General features: G+C 36.8%; 1 protein-coding gene across 2 annotated transcripts in view; it reads right to left on the bottom strand.

Annotated features, from left to right (window-relative positions):
• CPED1 (cadherin like and PC-esterase domain containing 1) overlaps positions 1-21,935 on the bottom strand; it is a 258,511-nt gene that overhangs the window by 109,264 nt on the left and 127,312 nt on the right. For both annotated transcript variants that reach the window (XM_072964602.1, XM_072964603.1), the window contains 5 exons: positions 21,095-21,264; positions 17,351-17,421; positions 15,810-15,860; positions 11,504-11,690; positions 10,319-10,487 (listed from right to left, as the gene is read on the bottom strand). In XM_072964602.1, coding sequence (XP_072820703.1) covers positions 10,319-10,487; positions 11,504-11,690; positions 15,810-15,860; positions 17,351-17,421; positions 21,095-21,264 — 648 coding nt within the window. The remainder of the gene's footprint in view (positions 1-10,318; positions 10,488-11,503; positions 11,691-15,809; positions 15,861-17,350; positions 17,422-21,094; positions 21,265-21,935) is intronic.

Raw genomic sequence — 21,935 nt, forward strand, 5'->3', positions numbered from 1 at the left:
AGTGGTAATCTATCTGACCGTAAGTTACATTAACGCATGAGTTGAGTGTTGAACATTGTTTAACATAACTCTTTTTCACCAACTCAGAAAGATAACTTAGAGAAGCACTAAAATAGATCATGAATGAAGGAACGCACCCCTCTCATCTTTGCTTGCTTTTTAAGAAAATTGAATGCTACACAAAAATTCTCAAGCCCTTGATGTCTGTGAAGGCTTTCTGGCCACTGAGGAGGCGTCTGCGTTCGGAATGTCTGGGTGTGCAAATTGCTCGTGGAAATAACACATCATTCCCGTTGGTGCAACGTGGGCTCTTCAAGCACACTGGCACAGGACTGCTCAGGCTTGCACACAGGACTCGAAACAACTGCAGAAGGTTAAGTGGTGAAGTCAAGGGCATTTAACAAGACTTGAACAAATGCCTACGGTTGGAGTCATTGCTAATGAAATGAATGGAAGCCTCTGCTGCAGATGTGCAGAGGGACGAGGAAGACGAGGGCGCACTTCTTAATCAGGCACAGTGGGAACCATGCCTACAGTGCACAGTACTTTCAGTGACCCAGGAAAATATTTGAATCTCCTTCACATGTAGAAGAAACAAATGAACTTTTAGGTAAAGTGAAAAATCTCTATTCTCTATGAAGATGAATATCCATATACACGTCTTTATATCAACACAGTCGTAAAATATAATTTTAAGTATTTTTTTCATGAAAGAAAGGGTCCACAAAGGCAAAGTGCCAGGACCCATGGACCTCAGGAATGCAGCCTCGTGGAACAGCCCAGGTCACTCACTGTCCTGTCTCACTCCCAGCTAGATCTTCCTGCCCCGATTCCTGTATAATTCTAGCAATTTTGCGGTATGATTGGCGCCTACTTCTTTTGCTGTTCTCTTTCTTCCCCTTTCTTCTCCTGCTCTTTACACCTGCAGGTATGCCCTCGGGGGCATCCGGACCGAGAGTTTTCATGACGATGATGATGACGATGACGATGATGCTAATTCAACAGTGACTGAGCACTTGACCCTGCACTAGGGGTGTGATAGAACTTTGCATTTATTATCTAATTGAATCCTCAGAATGTTGCTAAAAAATGGATTCTATTACTAGTTCTATTCTTGAAAATAAGGAACTGAAGCTTAAGGGAGCTTATATGCCCTGCGCTAGGAGACACAGCCAATGAGGGCAGTGAGAAGCAGAGGTGGGACTGGCCAGGACTGGCTTCCCTGAAAGTAATTATAACTATGAGCTTTGGAGTCCATGACTCTTAACCACTAGGTTAAGAAAATGGCCTGAGATACTTTGCTAAGATGCAAAATTTGCTCAAAATGATTTCCACAGAGAAAACCAACTCTCCTATTTCTACAGCAAGAGAATATTTTACAAAGGAGACATTCTCCTCTATGTTTAAAAGCTAAATGCAGTATTCAATCACGGCATTCAGGAGCCTACTTAATTTTCTCTCATCAAAGGCAGAGAGATATCACAGTAAGTCATCGAAGGGGGATACATACACTGAAGAACCTGTTCATGATGCACTTGAGAACTACCACCAAAATATGAAACAATAGAAAATCTAAACATGAGATATAAAGTAATATATAAATAAATTAATATAAATAGAAACAAGTAAATAAATGTATAAATAAATATAAAAATATAAAACACTTAGCCTAAGACTTGGTTTCCTCTTAGAAGGGGGAGGGGAGGAGGAGATAATGAATAAGGGTATGAAAAGTAGGGCTTTTTTTTCACACTGATGAACGTGTCATTGAAGTATTGTCAATGGTCAGCTCCTAAATACAGCCTTCTCACTTACAAAGTATGCATGAACATAGTATTTTTTTTAAGTTTTGAAAAAATGTATCATAGATGTTTTTAATGGAAACAATCAAGTATTGAGTTGTGTTAAATTGTGAAAATGATTCATTGGAAATTGCTGTAATTGTGTAATCAAGTGCAACATTAAAAAAAAAGCTATGTGCTGGAAATCATTTTAACAATTAGTAGCAATAATTGTATTCTGGCTAAGTAGAACTCTAAAATGTAAAATATTATAATCTGATTTAAATATTGGATACCAATAAAGAGAGTCAGATGTTAAGATATATAAGGTGTGTAGTAAAATGTTAAATATTAGCTCTAAAGCTTTCCTCATACTATCCTAGTATAATATCTGATATTACCCACCGAAGTAAAGATTAGGAAGACTTTAGAATTTTGCAGTGATTCCAGGACATTGTAAAAATTATCACTGTACATGACCACAGAAACAAATTTAGCTAAATAAATTTTAACACGTTGAATGCTGGCTGAATGAGAGTTTTCTAAACTCTAAAAGGTCAACGAGACTGTAAGTGTGAGGAGGGTTTTAGAGTCCACAGTCCAGAGGAATGATTAAGGGAATCTATCTGAAGTCAGTCAGACCTGTATTCAAATCCCACCTTTGCCCCTAATTACATATGTTCTATAGAAAGCCTGGGCAAGCTTTCTACCTGTTCTCACTACTCTAAAGTCTTAGTTTCTCCATATGTTAAAAAAGAAGGAGGGTTTTTTTTTTTTTTAAAAAAAAACCACTCGTTTAGGGCTGTGGAGAACGATAAGTAAGGTAGGCAGCAAACATGCTTAACGTGATGCCTGGCACATAATAACAGTTCTATAAATGTCACATTTCTCTACTCCTCCCTCTGCTGTCGCTGCTGTTAGTGTCGCCCCCTACAGCTCATGGTAAATTTCTAAGAGCAAAGCGCAGAGCAGGTACTTAATACACAGGTGCTGGTTGGGACCATTTGACTACAACACAGACTCGACCGTTGAAAAATTAAACCGCACTCCTCCTCTGGTATATTGAGGTAAACAAGGTAACCAAAAACCACTAAAATGAGTATTTCATCGATATTGCAACTTTGGAAACAAACAAAGGTTTTTATTAAGCTCTGCTTTTATTAGGTTCTGCTCTTTTATTATAGCTATTGGTAAGGCACTGACAACTGCTACCTGAGTCGTTTTATGATAGTCCTCTGCGGTGTTGGAAAGATGCAAAAAATAAATGGGAAAATTATGAAGCATTTCCTAACGCTATCACTGGAGTCTTTCACACATCATTTAATGACGGAGCATCTAGATTGCTAACTAGTTTTTTTAATAAAGCAGCAAGTACCAGTTTTTAAATGTGTAGCTAAATGCTGAGCATACCTTTTTTTTAAATTTTTTTTCTTTCCTTGGTAATTTCCCTTTATTAATTGTAATTTATTTTGAAATGAAAGCTGCTTCTAGCAAATGGGTCCATGAAACGTAGTCTCCTACACTTTTGCTCTATGACCTTCCTGAAGACTTTATTTACGGTTCTCTCTTGGCACAACACTTCGGGAGCAAAATGTATATGAGACCATAGATCATCTATACAAATCAATTTCTGTGGGTGCTATATGGTTATCCATGTCAAAACATCCTGATTTGGAAAGAGATACTAAAAGAAATATTTCTCCCATATGTATTTTAATTTCCTTAGGACATAAATATATTTTATTAATTCTTATGCATGACATATTCCAGCAATACTAACAGTTTATTACTTTCTAAATCTTCCCTTCTAACAGCAAAATGTTATGCTATTTATGGATAAATCAAAATGAAGTAGTCTAGAGTATGTTATTTGACTTTTTTATGTTTCATTAAGAATCATGTTTTCTATAATTGAATGCATATTTCTGATTATAATTACATTAGACAGAAAAGATGGCAAATTAATGAGTAGAATAAAGAGCTGTCACTGTAGCATCACTGACTACAGAAATGATTAAAAACACAAGGGTGAAAAAAGATAAGAATAATTCTTCAACATTCAAATTAAAGAATTACCTCTAAACTATTCATACTTCTAGTAAATCCCCTGCAGGTTGACCAGCTTTGCTGGTAGAAAGGAGAAAAGCAAGACTTCTTATTGATAAACAGGATCTCTTATTGATAAAGCAGGGCCTTTTATTGATAAATATCAGTGGTCTTCAACTGGGCCGAATTTGTCCCTCAGGGGACATTTGGCAACACCTGGAGACATTTCTGGTTGTCCCAGCTTGGAGAGCAGTGTCCTAATGGAATCTGGTAGATGGAGGTCAGAGACACCGCTAAACATCCTGCAATGCACAAGACAGCTCCCCCAAACAAAGACTCATTCAGCCCCAACACCAACAATGCTGGGGCTGAGAAGCCTTGGCCCAAACCTGGTTGCTTTATATCAGTCATGCAAATTAGCCTTTGCTCCCTCACTGGTAAAAACTAAACGAAAAGTTGCCTCTGTGTCTACCACATAAAAATTCCAGTTGGTAATACAATTAGAAACAGACGCTAAACTCAAATAGTCAATCATGGGTAAGGAGGTATTTAACAATGCTTGGCCATATACATAATACCAAATGTCTATTAACACCATTAATTAAAATCATCTCATTGTTCACCAAATTGTCACTGATCTTTTAATTGACTGGTATGCTTTATATTTGCATTCCTCCTCGCTGTTAGTCTTTTGGTGAAATAGGAAAATGAATAGTTGATGTCCAGAAGGGGAGAGAACGGGGGAAGGGGAAATTAGAAGGCTTGATTAACTGCAAATTGGATTCTCCTTTTTTGGTTATTTGAAGGTGGATGGCCTTCTATGCTTACTAAAAATTTAATAATGGAGTCCATAAGGCCAAAATTTAATTTGAAATGTAAAGAGGAATTATAATTTTCCCTTTAACCAACAAATAAAATATAATTAAAGTTTAATCCATTTCCTTTTAGCTTGCCACATACAGGCTTTGGAGATTCAAATAGAACAGTCTATCGTTTAATATACTAGTTCAACTCTGGATTTCCCATCTTAAGAATACAATGAAAATACTACGATTGTTAGCAGACAAGAAAAAGAACAATTTGGAAGAACAAAAGTTTGTTAAGTTTCATAATGTATATCTGTTTGGCTATTAACTTAATTTGGGAATTCAAAAATACTTGAGAATTGATAAAGATTAAAAATGTTATCCCTCATTCTTTTATATATATATATATATATATATGTAATATATATGTAATATATATAATATATATATAATATTTAAAGTATATATATAAAAATAATATATATACATATATATAGAAGTATAGTCAGTTTACAATGTTGTGTCAATTTCTGGTGTACAGCACATATCCCTCACTCTTTCTGTTCTAAACTTCATCGCAGCACCAGCTTGCCATGAAACCCAAAGACTCATGAGATGAAGCACAAAAGAGAAACCAGGGAAAGGTCTCTGATGAGAATTTTAACGAGCCTGTGGTGAGAAAATCCTACTTCTGCCATAGACTCCTCTCCATTCCCGAGGCCGCGAGTGCCTGGTTAAGTGTCTAAAGCAATCCAGATTACTCATTCATTATCTGTTCATTCATTCGACAGTTTCTAAAAAGGAAGGCTAGAAAAATACTAGTGCTTATTAGACACTTTTTCATGTTATGTAACTAGAATACCGCTGTGGGACCACACGGAAAATTTAAATAAGAACTTCTGGAAAGGAGTCTTATAAATGACTGAAATAGTTTTCTGCAATCATCTGGAGGAGACATCCCACAAGAATTTTCTAATATTTTTCTTGATATTATACTAACAAAGCCCTAATATAAGCTATTGCCTAAGGTAATTGTATGGTAATGAACTCATTTCTGATCAGTATATTTAAGAAGGGAGGTATGTCTTGAAAGATAATATGCACTTCTCTATTAGTGTATTTTTCTTATAGTATTGAAGTACAATTTATATTCAGTAAACATAATTTATATACAGCCAAACACATTTATAAGTATTTTTATACACCATAAATTGCACAAATGTTAAGTGCACAGTTAATTAAATTTTATACATCTCTATGCCACTTGGTCATATATGTAACCATTACCCAGATTAAGACGTAAGACATTTGCCCAAAAAGTTTCCTCATGCTTGGAAGCTCCTAGACCGTCCAGGTAACCACTGTCTTGATTTCTATCACTATAAATCAGTGCTGCCTGTTTTTAAACTTCATAAATGAAATACAGTATATCTTTTTATGTCTGGCTTCTTTATCTCAACATAATATTTCGGAGATTTATCCATGTTTGTGTGTATCAATAATTAACTTATTTTTAAATGCCTCAATAGTATGCCAATGAATCTGTTTATCTCTTTTCTTATTGAACTTTTCCCAGCTTTTAGCTATTATAAATAGAACTGATATGAAGATTTCTTGTGCTTAGAAGAAATGAGCTAACAAGTCATGAAAAGACATGGAGGAAACCTAAATGCATATTATTAATTGAAAGAAACATATCTGAGAAGGCTACACACTGAGTCCAACAACATGCCATTTTAGAAAAGGTAAAACTAAGGAGACAATGAAAAAAATCAGTGGCTGCCAAGGGCTTGGTGGGCAGTGGGAGAGATGAACTGGTGGATCACAGAAGATGTTTAGGGCAGTGAGAATCCTCTGCATGGATGGATATGTGCCATCAGACATTTGTCCAAACCCATAGAATGCACAACACAAGGAGTAAACCCTGAGGTAAATGATGGACTTGTGTTGACTATGATGTGTCAACACAGGTTCATCCTTGGTAAAAAATGTACCATTCTGGTGAGTGATGTTGATAACAAGAGGGTACGTATGTGTAAAGCCGGGGGTATACAGGTAAACTCTGTACCTTCCTCTCACTTACTGTAAACTTAAAACTGCCTTTAAAAGTAAAGGTTTTTAAAAGTTAAAAAAAAAAGATCTCTTGGACATGCTTTTTGATGGGCATATGGCTTTCCTTATCTTGGGTACATAGCTAGCAGGTTCCTGCCAAAGTTAGCAGGGCTTACAGAGTGCTTGACAGACAACTGGAATCAGGCAGTCAGGGATGGTGAGCTCCGGGAGCCTGGATCCTCCCTGGGGTCCACATGGGCAGGTCTGATCCCCAGCAGAAGACATGGCGGCCTGCAGCTGCGGAGCCCGGAGCTGAGCAAGTGCAAGCAAGGTCGGGGGCCCACCCCTCCTTCTGCAGGCCGCACACCCCGTCCTCACCCAGCTGGCCCACCCTGGCACGAGGCCACCTCAGCAGCAGTGTATTTTAATCACAGGACTTTGCATTACACCAAGGGTCAACGAGACTTCTCATTTTATTAACGTCAAGGAAACGTAAAAATCATCTAATCCAATTTCTCCTCTACTCCTTGAGAGATGTATTTTCCATTGATGCCTGAACACCTCCTGGGACAGAAAAGTCCCTACTTGTGGGAGAGCCCATTCTGCCAGGAGGCAATGTAATAAACTATGGACTTCGGAATTAAGCACACTTAGATCTGAATCCACGCTCTAACACTCACTAGCTGTGTGACCTTGGGCAATTTCTTTAACCTTTCTGATCTTTGGGGTTTCTCCTCTGAAACCAAGGGCTGAGAGTAGAATTCAATCTATAAGGATGCTGCAAGGATTAAAAAGACTATAACTAAATGTAAAGCATTTAGGACAGAGCTTGGCACACAATAAATGATGTGCCAAGTACCTATTTGGGGGCAGTTTTGACCTTTAAAAAACTCATTTATACAATTTGGATCAAAACTCCTATACTGGAAGTGACATCAAATAAACTCTTTTTAGTTTCCCGTGGGAGGGACAGCATCAGATAGTGTCACATGATTGGGAAATTTGTCTGAGGAAGGGTAAACAGGTCAGGTTAGCAGAAGCATAAAATATACTGACAAATAATGGGACATGAGGCTGGGAAAACATATGGACCAACATGAGAGAAGTGAATGACCATCACGGGGCAGCTTGGAGCACTTCTGGCAAAGTCTACAACAGAGGGTGCTTTAAGTTGATCAAGGTCAAGCTTGCAAAACTGAACTGGAAAAGAGTCAGACAGATATGAGGAAACAAAGCTGGGGACTGTTTTAGGACCTGAGTCAACAAGTAACAAGAACTGAACCAGAATAGTGTCACAGGAAGGATAAGAAATGATAAATCAGAGACAAGAGGGCAAATCCTGCAGATTCCACCTCTGCAATGTCCCTTCCACTCATGGATCAGTCCCACTCCTACTGACACCCCTCTGTTTAGCCATCATGTATATAACTACAGTTAACTGTAACAGGTCTCTCCAAATGGCACCCAGGAAGGAATATATATTCCTGAAACACATGTCAGTGTTTAAAGATTCAGCCTACGGATTTTACATTTTTATGAACACTTAGAAATTGAAAACCTTTTCCATATTAAACTATTAATATCCTCTAAATGGGTTTTGCACATACCAGAATAATGAACGAGTCATTTACCCTATTTAAGTTTAGAGTGGAACCAAAATCTACACCTACGCCAATAATTGTGGGCAACACAATTACTTTTCAAAAGATGTAGCAAAAATTCAACAGTATGAACCTAACTTTTAACAAATGAAAAGTAAAAATACATTCTTCCATGCCCTAATATAGAAATTTTATTTTCTTCTTTAACCCTTACTATATATTTACTCCATACAAAAGTCAAGTTTATTGACCAATAAAAAATGAAGTCACTCACAGAGACTTTTAAAAATTAAAATCTACATGAAAATTAAGTCTCCAGTGCTTTTGTAAAGTGAAAAATAACTGTTGTTGATAACCATAAGTATTCTGGGGGAAAAAAATCATTCATACTATTATCTTTCCCTCAAAGATGACTGATTCTAGGAGTTAGTTTATATATAAAATATTAGAGTGAGATACAGAAAAACAAAAACATGGCCACACACCAAGGAAGATGAGAATATTTAGTTTGGAAATAATTACACAAACACACGCATGCACACACTTAAGACAAAAACACACTTCCCTCTAGGATTGGGTCCCTGCCCTCAGGAACATTTTTGGCGTGGCTCTATTATTTGTTTTCCAGCTTGGAAAAACACTGAAGTAGAGCAATCTTAATAAAACAAACTGAAAAGCGGGTAACTAAGAGGATCAGATTCTGAAGTCGTCTCCAATGTCCAGTCCAGTGTTTCCTCAACTGTGTCCCCACTGAAGAATACTAATAGCTATTCCATGAAAAGAATGTCAAATAAGTCTGGAAACGCTGGACACGTCATATTCCTCTTTTGAAGGCCCACCGTTTAAATGACTGTACGAAATGTTCGGGGAAGTTCCTACCTAGTTCATTTCGTTTAACTCATTGCTTTGTAATCATGCAACACTACTCCTTTCCATCTTTTTCTTTAAGTACCCCTATGAACAGCGCTCAGAATAATGGTTCTGTCTGGCTTTAGACCAACCTTTACACCAATGTGAAATTCCCTTTGAGTTGGGGGTAGTTCATAAATCACAGGTGTATGTTTTCTTAAAAAACAAAAATCTCAGCAGTGGGTACCCTTACACAATAGTATTAAACTTTTGAGCATTCTCAAAAGTTCAATACTATTTAAAACTTAAACCCCTAGGTAAAGGGGGAGAGAATATTCTACATGGCCACCACATTTAAGAAAACATGGTATCCGTCCTACTCACTGAGGCCATTTCTCTTTTATTAATCATCTTGCTTCAGTGCCCCAGTAATATATGAATCACTGAGACATGACATATGTGCAATTATTCTGTCTAAATAGATTAGTAGATATGCTAAGAGTATCAATCACGACTTCCTTGGAATCACTTGTAGCCAGGGTATATGATGTAAGCACATGGAGAAGGTCATACACAGAATCCTGAAAAAGGGGGGGAAAAAAAACAGAGGAAGAAACCACCAAATAAGACAAAGTCTCTGGGTAATGTTCACCCTCCTCCAAAATCAACGGGACTACAGAATGGTATGTGTTGCTCACAGGAGAAGCTACGGCCTTTAGAAACGATTAAGGTATGAGAAGCAAAGGAGAAATGTGTCTGTCCAAGGAAATTTAATTTCATTCATCTGGTATCCCTTCCGTAAAATAGTTTCATAAATTTTCCTCTCATTCTTTGAAACAAATTCCACTGAATCCAATTTAAAATTTTAAAGTAGTTCCAGGGACAAATCCAAGAAACACAACACAATTCAAAAAGGAAATGTAAAACCAATTTCGTAACCAAGTGTGAGTATGCAGACTTTTATTTTTCAGTATTAACCACAATAAATCCACTGCACACTCTAAGCGCAGGGAACAGCCACCACAGTAAAAAGAAAAGTGCTCACAACAAGGTATCTTAGATGCCTGGCTTGAACTCTTTTCTGAAATGAGGCCACAATCTGGATTTGAAAGCGTACATTTTTTTTCCTAACAATTTTCATTTGGCCCAATTCAACCCAAGTGCAAATGTAAAATTCACTTACCTGCACAAAACCGCATGCCACGAAGTCCTCAAACAAGGGCAGACTTGGACGGTCTTCTCTATAGATGGTGAGTTTGTACGTGATCAGGATCTCACCCTGGGCTGGAGATTCATCCACCACAAGCACTGAGATTTTGTTCATTCCTAAGCCCAGAGGGTAGTTGGCAAAGCTGGGGGGAGAGAGGGAGAAATAGCCCAAACAGATTAATACTTGTCAAATATTTGTCAAATGCCTACAATTTGCATAAAAAAGCAGGTAAGGTCTAAAATTTCATGAGAAGCTTAAAATGTGGGGAAAAAAAGTGTTAATTTGTGTTTCATTGTACTCTGCTGTGCCAAGAGTCATCCTGAAGAGCAAGCCGTGTCCCCAGCCAATTACAGGGAAGGGAACTAACATTTATTAACCACCTGTCAGGTTTACACATTACTTCATTTAATACAACAATTTTATACGAAAACTATGATGGTCCCCATTTTAAATATAAAGATCATGACACACAACTTGGAAACAAATTGCCCAAAATCATATGGTAGAGTCAGGGTTGGGACCCAGGTTGGCCTGGCTTAAGCCCTCTTTTCTTTCTTCTGTACTCTCTTAGCTCCCAGGAGCGCCAAGTGTATCTCTTTGCTCACAGCATTGGAACACAAGTTCCCTTGCCATGGACAAACCGTGTATTGAGGTTCTATCTTCTATTCAAAATGGTAAACAAAAGAGTTGATGACTCTCAAAAGAGTTAGTAGAAAAAAAATCCCACAAGACTAGGAAAGTTAGTGTTACCATGTCCACAAATTGTCACCAACATTTTTTTTAAGTAATCAACACCTGAATATTGAAACACTTGGGCATATGGGTGGGAGTAGGAGGAGGCAGCTGTCCAGAAGAATTAACTCTTCAACAATCTAAAACCAGGAAGACAACAATAAACGAAAATTGTCCTTTACGAGTCCTCTGTAATATTTCCTACCATAACATCCTCTCTTGTTATAACATTGTTACAAAGATTAGACACAAAGATTGTGAATAGATCAGTAGAGTACTTCTGTGTTCTTTTTAACCACACAGCATCTGAAAAGCAGAAGGATTTCACACCCTGGCAACCCCTCCAGCTGATCTGGTGCCTCGGGTTTTCTGAACCACCTTCAAAGGTTGCTTCCAGTGTCTGTTTCCCTGCCAGCATCCTCATACCTCAGTCCTGCCCGTTCATGCAGGTACACCTTGCACTGACACTTAGAAGTCTCCACTCCAATTGTCAGTGTTACCACATCAAATGGGACTTCAGAGTAATAATTTTTGATCTTAGGGTTAAATTCAGGATTTAGTTCCAAACGCGGATGTGTGAAGATCTCCTTGATATGACATTGTGTATCTTTATCTGTTTAAAAAAAGAAAAGAAAAGAAAAACAAAGGTAAAACACAACTGTGAAATGAATAAATGTTTAAAAATAATACATGACTAAAGTTTTAAGAAATTCTTTTGAATAACTTTTATGACCGTTGCTGATTTTCCATTCTGCACTCTGGTCATTATTTATGGCTTCAGCTGGATTTTCTATTTGTCAAATTTTGTAGACTTTGCTCATATAACAGTTGTTGATTTTAGTTGGTGTTATACAAATGATCTTTTTTGCTCAGGCTTTTAAAGTTTAAAGGCATAGGAGGTCAGAAAATCTCTCTCCAGTGGATTGGTAACATTTTCATAGCATTAACTGCATATATCAAGCAACTGTGTGACTGAAGGAGATGACTCTGTGGGGTGGTGACAGAGGGTACCAGCAGGGAATAAAGAAATTTTCTTAATGGAGAGTGTCATTAAACTACCATTGGATTGCTATGTAGCTTACAGGCAGTAGGGTGGAGCAAAGAATGGGAAATCTAATATTATACCAAACACTCAGATACAAAAACATCAACAGGGCATTGTGAGACCCCCTTCCATATCTCAGCCACCTCACCCTAAGGAAGTACCCTAAAACAGAAGAAGGAAATGCTATATCCTGCTCAATACTATTATAGAACCAAGAATATTATTTCACATCATTGATTCTACTACACCAAAAAAAAAAAAAAACCCAGTTTCTGTTTGGTAGCACAATTTTTACAAAAGTATCTTGGTGAGCAAAAAAGGAAAAACATATTCATAAGCACATGGACTAGCCACTACTAAATTATATTATGTTCATATTTGAAATAAACAAGCTACTCAAAAGCAAATGTTCTGAAAGAACTATTAACAAGTATTTTGTGCCAGAAATACTTCTCAATAGTCAACAAAATTCCAGTAAAGATAAACATAGAAAATTCTCTAGAAACCAGTAAAATGAAAGCATTTTCTGTTGCCTTTAAATAAAGTGGCCAGTGATGTTTAACAACACAGCCACCATAAAACTAACATTGTATTTGCCTCAGGAAGCTATACAACTGAAATTAAAGGAAGTAGATTGTCCTGCTAGCTGTGGTCCCTTCCTCTATCATTTGACAGCTATCACAGTGACTTTTCTAAACTCAAATCTAATGATTTGGCTTCCATTCTTTAATGATTTCTCATCCACAAGAATCCAGGCCATGCTCCCAATAAAGCAGGCAAGACATTACATAATCTATCCCTTAGCTTCTCCTTTACATCTCTCATCACATTCTGGAGTTTGTGATTCAACAATATTAAACTTTTTATATTTCTTGGACAGACATGGAGATGCACCACCAGATCCACAGCAACGAATATCACCAACCTGACAGATTTTTTATTCCAGTTCTGAGAATTAGGTCTCGCTTTAACTCCCATTATGCTCTAAAAAGATGAAAGTGAACAAACGTGCATTTCTAACCCATAGTCTATGGCTTCCTCAGCCAGTGGAAGAAAAGACTACGCAGGTACAAATTAGGAACAATAATAATACAACACACAGATTGTAATTTCATTGTAGGGAAAAGACAATGAAAAAATAAACAACTAGTCAATCGGGTTGAATAACTCAGTGAATTGGGTAAACTACCTGCTTGATTGATTCTACTTGTTACCAAAGATTTTATCTGGCTGATAGATGTAAGTGGACTGCATATATAATTTCAATGATCCTACCAGCTTCTAAAATTTTTTATAATAGAAGAGAAAAAAGTTAAAAATAAAGGTAGATTGTTATTAGATTTCAACTTGAAAAGGATCATAGCTTTTCATTTGAATTTGACCACTTATTAATAATACTTTCTTTTTTTCATGTAAGATTTTTTTTTCTGGCATAGTCTGTGTTCAGGACACCCAGATAAGCACAGGAAAATCAGGCTGTTATTGGTCATGAGCTCTGATTCAAATGGAGGCTGTGAATCCAACCTAACACTTTGAATCAGCGGAGTCCCGATATATGGAATGTGCTTTCAAGTGGACCATTTCCTACGCAGAAAGGGAATATAAATACTTGAGCCACGGTTAGATGAATAATAGAGTGTAAGTTTTTTTTCAAAAGAGTAATCATAGCAAATGTACTTGAACTTAGCATATCTTTATAAAACAGTCACTGAGAGTCCATTTCCCTGCAGTTTAAACTTTCACTTAACAGTGAAAAATTTTCAATGGAGCTTGCCCGTTACAACACTGAAACTCAGCTCTAAATGAGACTAAATGTGTAATCATTCTCTCCAGCAAGATTTTCGCCAGTGCTTGGTTTTGGTTTCATCAGAAAATCTTCACCTCCGGCTTCAGCACTGCATCCTAGACCCCTGCTTGAAAGCTGATTTAGTCCTGACATCATCTTCAACTGAATCATCAGTGTTGCTGCCTGCAAACACCTGATGTTTCGTTGGCATCCTTCCCAATCCAGTCCCAACTTGTCTCAGGCCAGTGTACCTTACGTCTGTGGAGAATCCAGTGCGAGGTAAGGTGGTAGCAGGCTGCTTATCGCACTTGGCAAGTATATGTGAGAAAGCTGTCTGCAGTTCTGGTTGCTTTTAATGGGTTTCTTTTAACCGCAGAATTTTGTTGCCCTCTTGAGGGATAATCATAACTCACATTAAACACAAAAACAGCCTAGACGCTGAACAGTAATCCCACCTGTTCTCAGGCACCATCAAGTTATTTTTAAAATCTTATATCATACCATCAAAGTTGGAAGATTAATTATGAAGACCCAGGTAGGACTAGTTTTTATCAACATAAAAATATGAACAAAGTTGAAGCTTATCTACCATGTTCACATCCGCTACCCTATGTTACCTGGGAACTGAAAAAAAATGAGATTATCTCATACAGTTTTTTCATTTTATAAATGAGAAAACAGAAGAACTGAGTATGACATATTTTCCTGGGGTGGGAGATTAGATGGTAACTGTAGAGAGGGAATGGTGTGGGCAATATCTGTTACTGTTTCCCGATGAGCAAAAGAAAATGCTATTTTTGTTAATTGGATGTATTTGTTGATTCTGTTCAATCACATTATTGTATCACCTCTCAGCCTCTGCTGATTTTAAAGACAGTGTTAAAACAGATTGAATGAATTAAATTGCATTTTAGAAGAGACAGATTGGATTTATTAAATTGGGAGACTTTTATTCATAATAAATTAGACCTTAGTCCATAAATTTTATTTTTTCAGCTTTAATGTTTTATCAGAATAGATTTTTGTGTGAAAGGCTAAATTTTCTGGGTATGTTTTAGCACCAATTATATATAAATATATATATACACACATATATATGTTAAAAAGGTATACATGGTCAAAAGACAAACCTGATAAGTAGAACTCTTATTTTTCCATTATTAAGGTAATTCATGAACTGTGGACAAAGAATCTGAAGACCCAGCTTCATGATCCAGCGTATGCATTTCACAGCACTGTGATCTTGGAAAAGTCAGTGAGAGTCCCTAGAATGATATATTTGCAAGACCACTGGAATAATACTGACCAGACAGTGGGAAGAAAATTACTTAAAAATTTAAAAATCTATATGGCACTTAAAATGTATTACTATTATATATGTGTGTGTATATATATATTTTATTGATTATACCTTGGTAAAAAATTCATGAATTTTTAAAAAGTAATTGAAACTTGGCTTAAAAACTCTCAACTGTTATAAAGAAAACTCAACTCAGGTACTATCCATTATGTCAACCATCTGGCAGAAAAGAACCACTGTTAGGTAGTAAAAAGCCCTAAAAATCAATATACAAAGCGGATGCCAAGCACTTCCATTTGAGCACTCCCAAGGCAAAGCATTAGCACCACTGGGGGTCCCTCAAAATGAGTTTGGAAGTTCCTGACTTTAAACAAGCAAACACACAAACATAATATTTCACTTTCAAAATAGAAAATTAAAAATCTTCTTATGCAACAGTGATAAATATTAATTCACTGAGAAATCTCGTAACTTCTGAAAATGTACGTAAAATACATCAGCAGCCTAAAAATCTCCAAATATGATAAAATGATGATTTATTCAGAACAGGGCAGTGCTTAACTGTTGATTATGATTCTGAAATGCTTTCATTGGAACTCACCATTACTGCAATGTATTTCTTTGGTTGCATTCATAATTTGTGGAACCGCAGCTACAAAAAGAAATGTACATTTAAAATGGAAGCTATTAATCAAAATAAAAAGGATACTTATTCAGTATTCTGAAACAGAGGATGATTTAATAAGCACAGATTTTATTATTTAAATTTTATTACATCAAAAGGCACTTATAAGTTAAACTGAAAGCTACTGTAAGATGAAGTTATTTGGTTCAAATTGCAGAAAAATGATTATTTCAAATAAGAAAATGTTAAGGGAGAAAAATGAATGGTCTAAATGTCATCCATTGCCTAAAGGTGATACATCAAAATTCCTCCAGTTCTGTGATCTTGTGACTATAATTTCCTAAATCATTGGAATTACATAGATTCCATCCAGTCCGTTCCACTGGTATTTAACTTTCTGGATTTATCTAAATTTATCTAAATTTATCTAAAAAATTCCTTAATAAATATTGATGGGACAAATGAATGAATTAAAACATTCAAGAATGCTTCAAGCAATCATTTAGAAAGAAAAAAAATGATAGGAGAGAGAAAGACAATCAGATGAACAGTTTAAAATCAGTTCTTCACTGAGTGTACTGATTTATTTTACTAAATCAGTGGTCCTCAAATTTTAACGTGTCTTAGAATCATCTGGAGGACTTGTTAAAACACAGAATACTGGGTTGTATGTATACCACGGGATTCCGATGCAGCAGATCTGAATTTCCCAAGCTCCCTAGATAAGGATGATGCTGTCGGCCTAGGGGCCACACACCGAGAACCACTGTACTGGACTCAGCCTTGATTTGTAATAGGAAACTTGGATTTTTTTAAAAAACTGTAGACACATGCTAACTCCTTTTTATTTTTTCTCATCTTAAAATTAAAGACATTTTTCTCTTTGTGTGGCAAAAAGCTCAGATGTTCTTTAGGGGGAAAAAAATTAGAAAATAAGAGATAAGCCTAAGACAGAAAATCAAAGCCACCATTAATTTTCCTGGAGGTCCCTGTTGCTTATAGCCAATGGTTTCATTTAACGATATAGCATACACAACTTTCATGTCCCAAATATTTTCCCATAATATTAGAATGCCTTTATAGTATTTTGTTGGATGACTATAGCTTAGTTCAGTCCGCTATCATGGCAATAATAGTAGTTTCTGATTGTTTTCATTTATTAATAATTTATTTAATCACATTTTTGTGTACATTTTTAATTATTTCCTCAAAGATGAATATCTGGAAGTGAAATTTCTGGTATGTAAGAATATCTTTTAAAGCCTTTCTTACATGTTAAATGGCCCCTTAAGTTCCAATTTATACCCCCGCCAGCAACATGAGAACACTCATTTTCCTACATTCGCCCCAACTCTATTATCTTTAAGAGGAAAAAAATCTTTCCAAATTTGAGGGAAAATAGCACTTTCCAGTTTAATTTTCGTATTTGATTGCTAATGAAGCTAAACATTTTTAATGTTTTTTTGGTCACGCAAAATTTACTTTCATGTAGAAGTAAGTAGGACTACATCCTTTACCTTTTTTCTTTTCAACTGCATCAAATGGCACTTGTGGTTTTTTAAGGTTCTCATCGTCTGCGAAGGAGTTCCTGCAAATGCAATGTCAGACGGCGCTGGATCAGTGAGCTGAACAAAATTCATGGAAATTACATCGAACACACTATCTTTTATCCTGTGTGAGCACAGTTATTTTGATGGACACCAAGAAAAACCTTTCTGGATTTCATTCCTCAAAGCTGGCAATCTTGCCTCAAGCGAGGTGACTGGAAATCTCATCATCTCTAATCAGCAGAAGCACATTTGAAGAAAACCAGGGCAAAATGTCACTCTTCAGGCCAAAAGTGAACAGACTCTGATAGCCTAGGTCCAACAGAAACGATTCAGGAACACACACTCTTATTGGAGTTGTTTGGCTAAAATTACAAAGTCTTGAAGCAGGAAGCCTTGGAAACTCTGAGGCACAGACTGAGAAGAACATACATACAATCTGAGAAATTCAAGTGCACCATGCAGGAAAGGACCTAGGCTTGCCAAGGCTTCTCCTACTCCTAAACTCTGATTAAGGAATGAATGGCACGGGTGAGTTATATCTTGGTGCGTTTGCCTCACTTTTCTGTGGTATAACTAAATGCTCAGCCAGATTGCCCTTTAAATCCTCAAATTTGGGACCCAAATAATCTAAGTTGCAGACAGAAAAATTGCTGGTCCTAATGACAGAGAATACTGGGCAGAATGTGACTTTACTGTGCTGTGTTGCGAGTCTCCATTTCTACTCCAGCAAAACATAGATAACAATCCTGGCCTTACTTCACAGGGATGCTCTAAAAATTCAATCAAACGTTCTGTGTTAAATTACGTTTATAAATATTTATTGTCCCAGACATTGTACTGAGCACTGCAGTAGAGATGAATAAGGCATTTTCAGTTCCCTCAAAATGTAAACATTAGATAGGAAATTCAGAAGACAAGGAATTAAAAATATTGCTAATGTTGGAAGATGTGATAATTTTATTGCAGTTTTATTTTTGAAGTCTTTTTTCCCCCTTTGGTATTTACAATGAAGTAATCAATGGGTGAGAAATAATACTGTGTAGGACTTATTTTAAAATACTTTCCTCCTCCCAAGGAATGAAGAAACAGATAAAGCAAGCATGGGGTGAGATACATTTACTTGAGATCTGGGTGCCAGGCCAAGGTGAAAAAAAAAATCTAAATTTGTATGAAGCACTTTAAGTGAAGGTTGTAAAAGATACAACCCACAAATGCACAGAAACTGAATTTTTAAAATGTTACTCTCTTAACAGAATGAGATGCTTTGTATGTTAAAGCATCACACAGTGATGTGTGATTTTGTGAATAATGCATTTGTTTTGAAAATGTGAATTTTCATGGAAAGCATGTGATTAGAGCAAATTACTCTTGCTACTTTATTTCCAATAAAGTGAAAATGAGCGGAAATTACACAAACATTGATTATAGCATTTTCATTCTGTTCAGAAATACACTAATTCTGTCGGGACCTTGGATTCTGAGCCTCAGGGCACAGACATAAGTGTCACCTTTTCTAAATGTTGCTTTTTTGACTTTATTTCTCCTCACCTTGTTGCTGCTATATGCAGATGATCTTTATTTAAAAGGAAGGATAAAGTCACTAAACCCCACAGACAGTGTAGGTATGTAGAATTGGCTTCTTCTGTATGAAAAACTGGAGGAGACCGTTGTAAAGATAAGGGCAGTTCTGGATGACTACAGGGGATCTCCCTGTCTGCACGAGATACTGGTATAAAGCACTGGACCAGGGACAAGAGGCCAAGGTCCCAGTCAAAACTCTATTTCTATTATCTGTGTGGCTTGAGCCAATGACATCTCAGCACCTCAGTTGCCTCATCTAGAAAATGTGTATAATATGCACCCTACTTATAATACAGCATGAATGGTAATTAAGCATATATACGCTCACTGGCCAACCTGAAGATACTTAGAACTGAGTATCCTGTCTTAAAATGTTCCAGAAACAATTTAATTGCTTCTGGATACAGACTTAACTTTTACTTATCTCAATGTTAACTTACATAAATCTTTCTAACTTGTCTGACTTTTCCTATAAATGAAAGAAAAAATTTTCCCCCACTATGGATGCTAAAGTGACCTTTGGATGGGACAAAAACAGGAAAAGGACAGTTCATGAATGTTTGCTACCTATCTGTGCTATAGCACACCAGACACCACGCATTGGTATTTGCAATTATCTTACGTAATCCTGAAACAATACTTGGTAGGCAGTATAATCCATATTTTACAGGTATGGAAACTAAATCTCAGAGAAAACCCTGACCTGCTGTCATTAATAAACTCTACAGGTGGGGTTTTTGAATCCAAGTCTGTCTGATTCAAAAAAGTTCTGACTTTTTCTAACATTGACCTTTAGTAAATTTCATCGTTGTAAGGGAACCGTTAGAGTTAGGACTAGGGTTAAAGTCAATATTCCCAGTTTAAGCGAAGTCAATTGTTAAACCTTATAACATACATAGACCTTGAGAGAAACCTGGGGAATAAACTTTCCAAAGCTTGCATGTCTCAAGAGACCTTACCCAAAGTTAAAAACGATAATAGACTCCTTGGTAAATCAAGCCTGCTCTTCCTCCATTGGTAATGAAGAACGAGACAGCCTCCGACTATTCAAGCGAGTGCAAAGAACAAAGGGGCGACGACGAGTTCTGCTAGGCACAACCTAATTTTCAAGCAACCAAACAGAACATATCAATCTGGTTACTTCCGAGTACTGAGGGGCTGAGGCCAACTGCACAAAGTGGTGGCAATTAAAGTGAGTTCTGGTCCTGGGGGGCATCCCAGGTACTCTTCAAAGATGTGATGATTTGCATTTTTGACCTATAAAAGAAAGTTTCTTAAGGAACGGTTTTCACTGTCCCGGAGGCAGAAGGAAGAGCAGCGCGAGGCCGGGAAACGGAGGCGGTGCCTGAGGGTGACGTCAGAGACCACGGCACCGCCCCCTCGTCTTTCATCTCCCTAGGAGGCCAGGTTCACTTCTGCTTTCCTGGCAGTAGAAAAGTCACATATTCGCTTAATTCCATCCTATAAAAGGGAGGCGGACTTTGCTAGCCCCATGGGCACTATGCCTTCCACCAGCATCTGGGAATGTTAATATGTTCCCCTGGCCCATTGTCCCTCTTAGTCCTTCATGACTTCCTCTCATTAGAATGAAGTGGACATGGGAGGCCAGGAACCTTTTCTCCTGGCCAAACGCCTCTCTCTGAGATTCCATTTTCTTAAAAAAAAAAAAAAAAGTCTAATCTGTGGTACAGACAGACATATTTATAAATGTGGATAGGTTTTGCCCAGAATAAAGTCATGTCTCAAAAGCTCTGAAAGCTCATACCGTCTAGGGCTCCACTCTGACTGATGGTTCATAAAACAAATCTCACCTAATTCTTTCAGTCTGATGCTCCTGTAATTCAAGGATATATATCACAGAATGAAACTAGCTTGAAAGTTTTAATTTTAAACATGACTTCTTAGTGGAGTCGAGTCCTGCTGGTTTGAAAAACTGTTGGATATATTTTTGTTAGTGTTTGAAGACCACTAGAATCATTATGGTTTCAATGTTTTAAAGAAGATTTTTTTCCAGAGCATGAATTTTTGGACACACTTCTTTTTGTTGCTTTCTTTAATGTAGCAATGCCTTTTGAAACCAATCTTTGGAGATTTTTGGGGTTGCACAATTCAAATTTGTGGCTCTCTTACCATTCCAGCGAATGTAGCGGTGCCTTTTCATTCAGGAGCTGAAATTGTTCAAATACATTTAAAAGAGACCAGTAGTGGGTCAGGATGGAACCAGGTTTTCCCATAGGATTTGCCATATTGTAAAATTCATGCATCAAAGATTGAAACCCGGGAGCAGCAGACGGGAAGAGCTGAGAAGGAATTTTCAAAAGCAGAATATCAGAATAAGTTATGGAAAATAAAATGTAGTATTAGTAGGAAAGGCTTCATATTTATTCAGGTATTTTGAAAATTAAATATTTATTAAAAATCCATTATTAGTACCATAATTCAATTTTCTGTGTTGCTGTCAAGGTAAATGCCACATTTTATAAGGAACTAATTTTGTTGATGTTTGTGTATCGAAGTGGAGTGAACGTCCTTTCTCTTTTAATAGAATGGAAATGGATATTCCTTTCTATAAGATACCAGGAAAGAGATGACTAACAGCGTGAGTCAGGCAGCAGGAAAAATTAGGAGAAATCCTCTTGGGTTGCAAGTGTCTTATAAATGTCAGGATGGGAGAGATTAATTTTATAAAAAAAAAAATTCATGGTTATCCTGTTTCTACTCTGAGAGTCAGGAAACTAGTGCTTGCCCTTTCTCCTGCAAAATTCTTCTATTCTTCCTCACATTGTGCTAAGAGATGCTCTCCACTTTCACAATACCTTAAATTATAAATTCCTAAAGGATGAAGCCAGGTCTCTTTGATTATCTTTGTATAGTATTGAGCCAAACTGTCATGAATAGAATACTTACTATATTTAAATTAGTTAAAATAACCTATCAATTAAGTTATAATTGGAGTAATAAACTTACTTTG

Source organism: Vicugna pacos, chromosome 7, assembly GCF_048564905.1.
Source record: "Vicugna pacos chromosome 7, VicPac4, whole genome shotgun sequence".
NCBI classification, from domain to species: Eukaryota; Metazoa; Chordata; class Mammalia; order Artiodactyla; family Camelidae; genus Vicugna; species Vicugna pacos.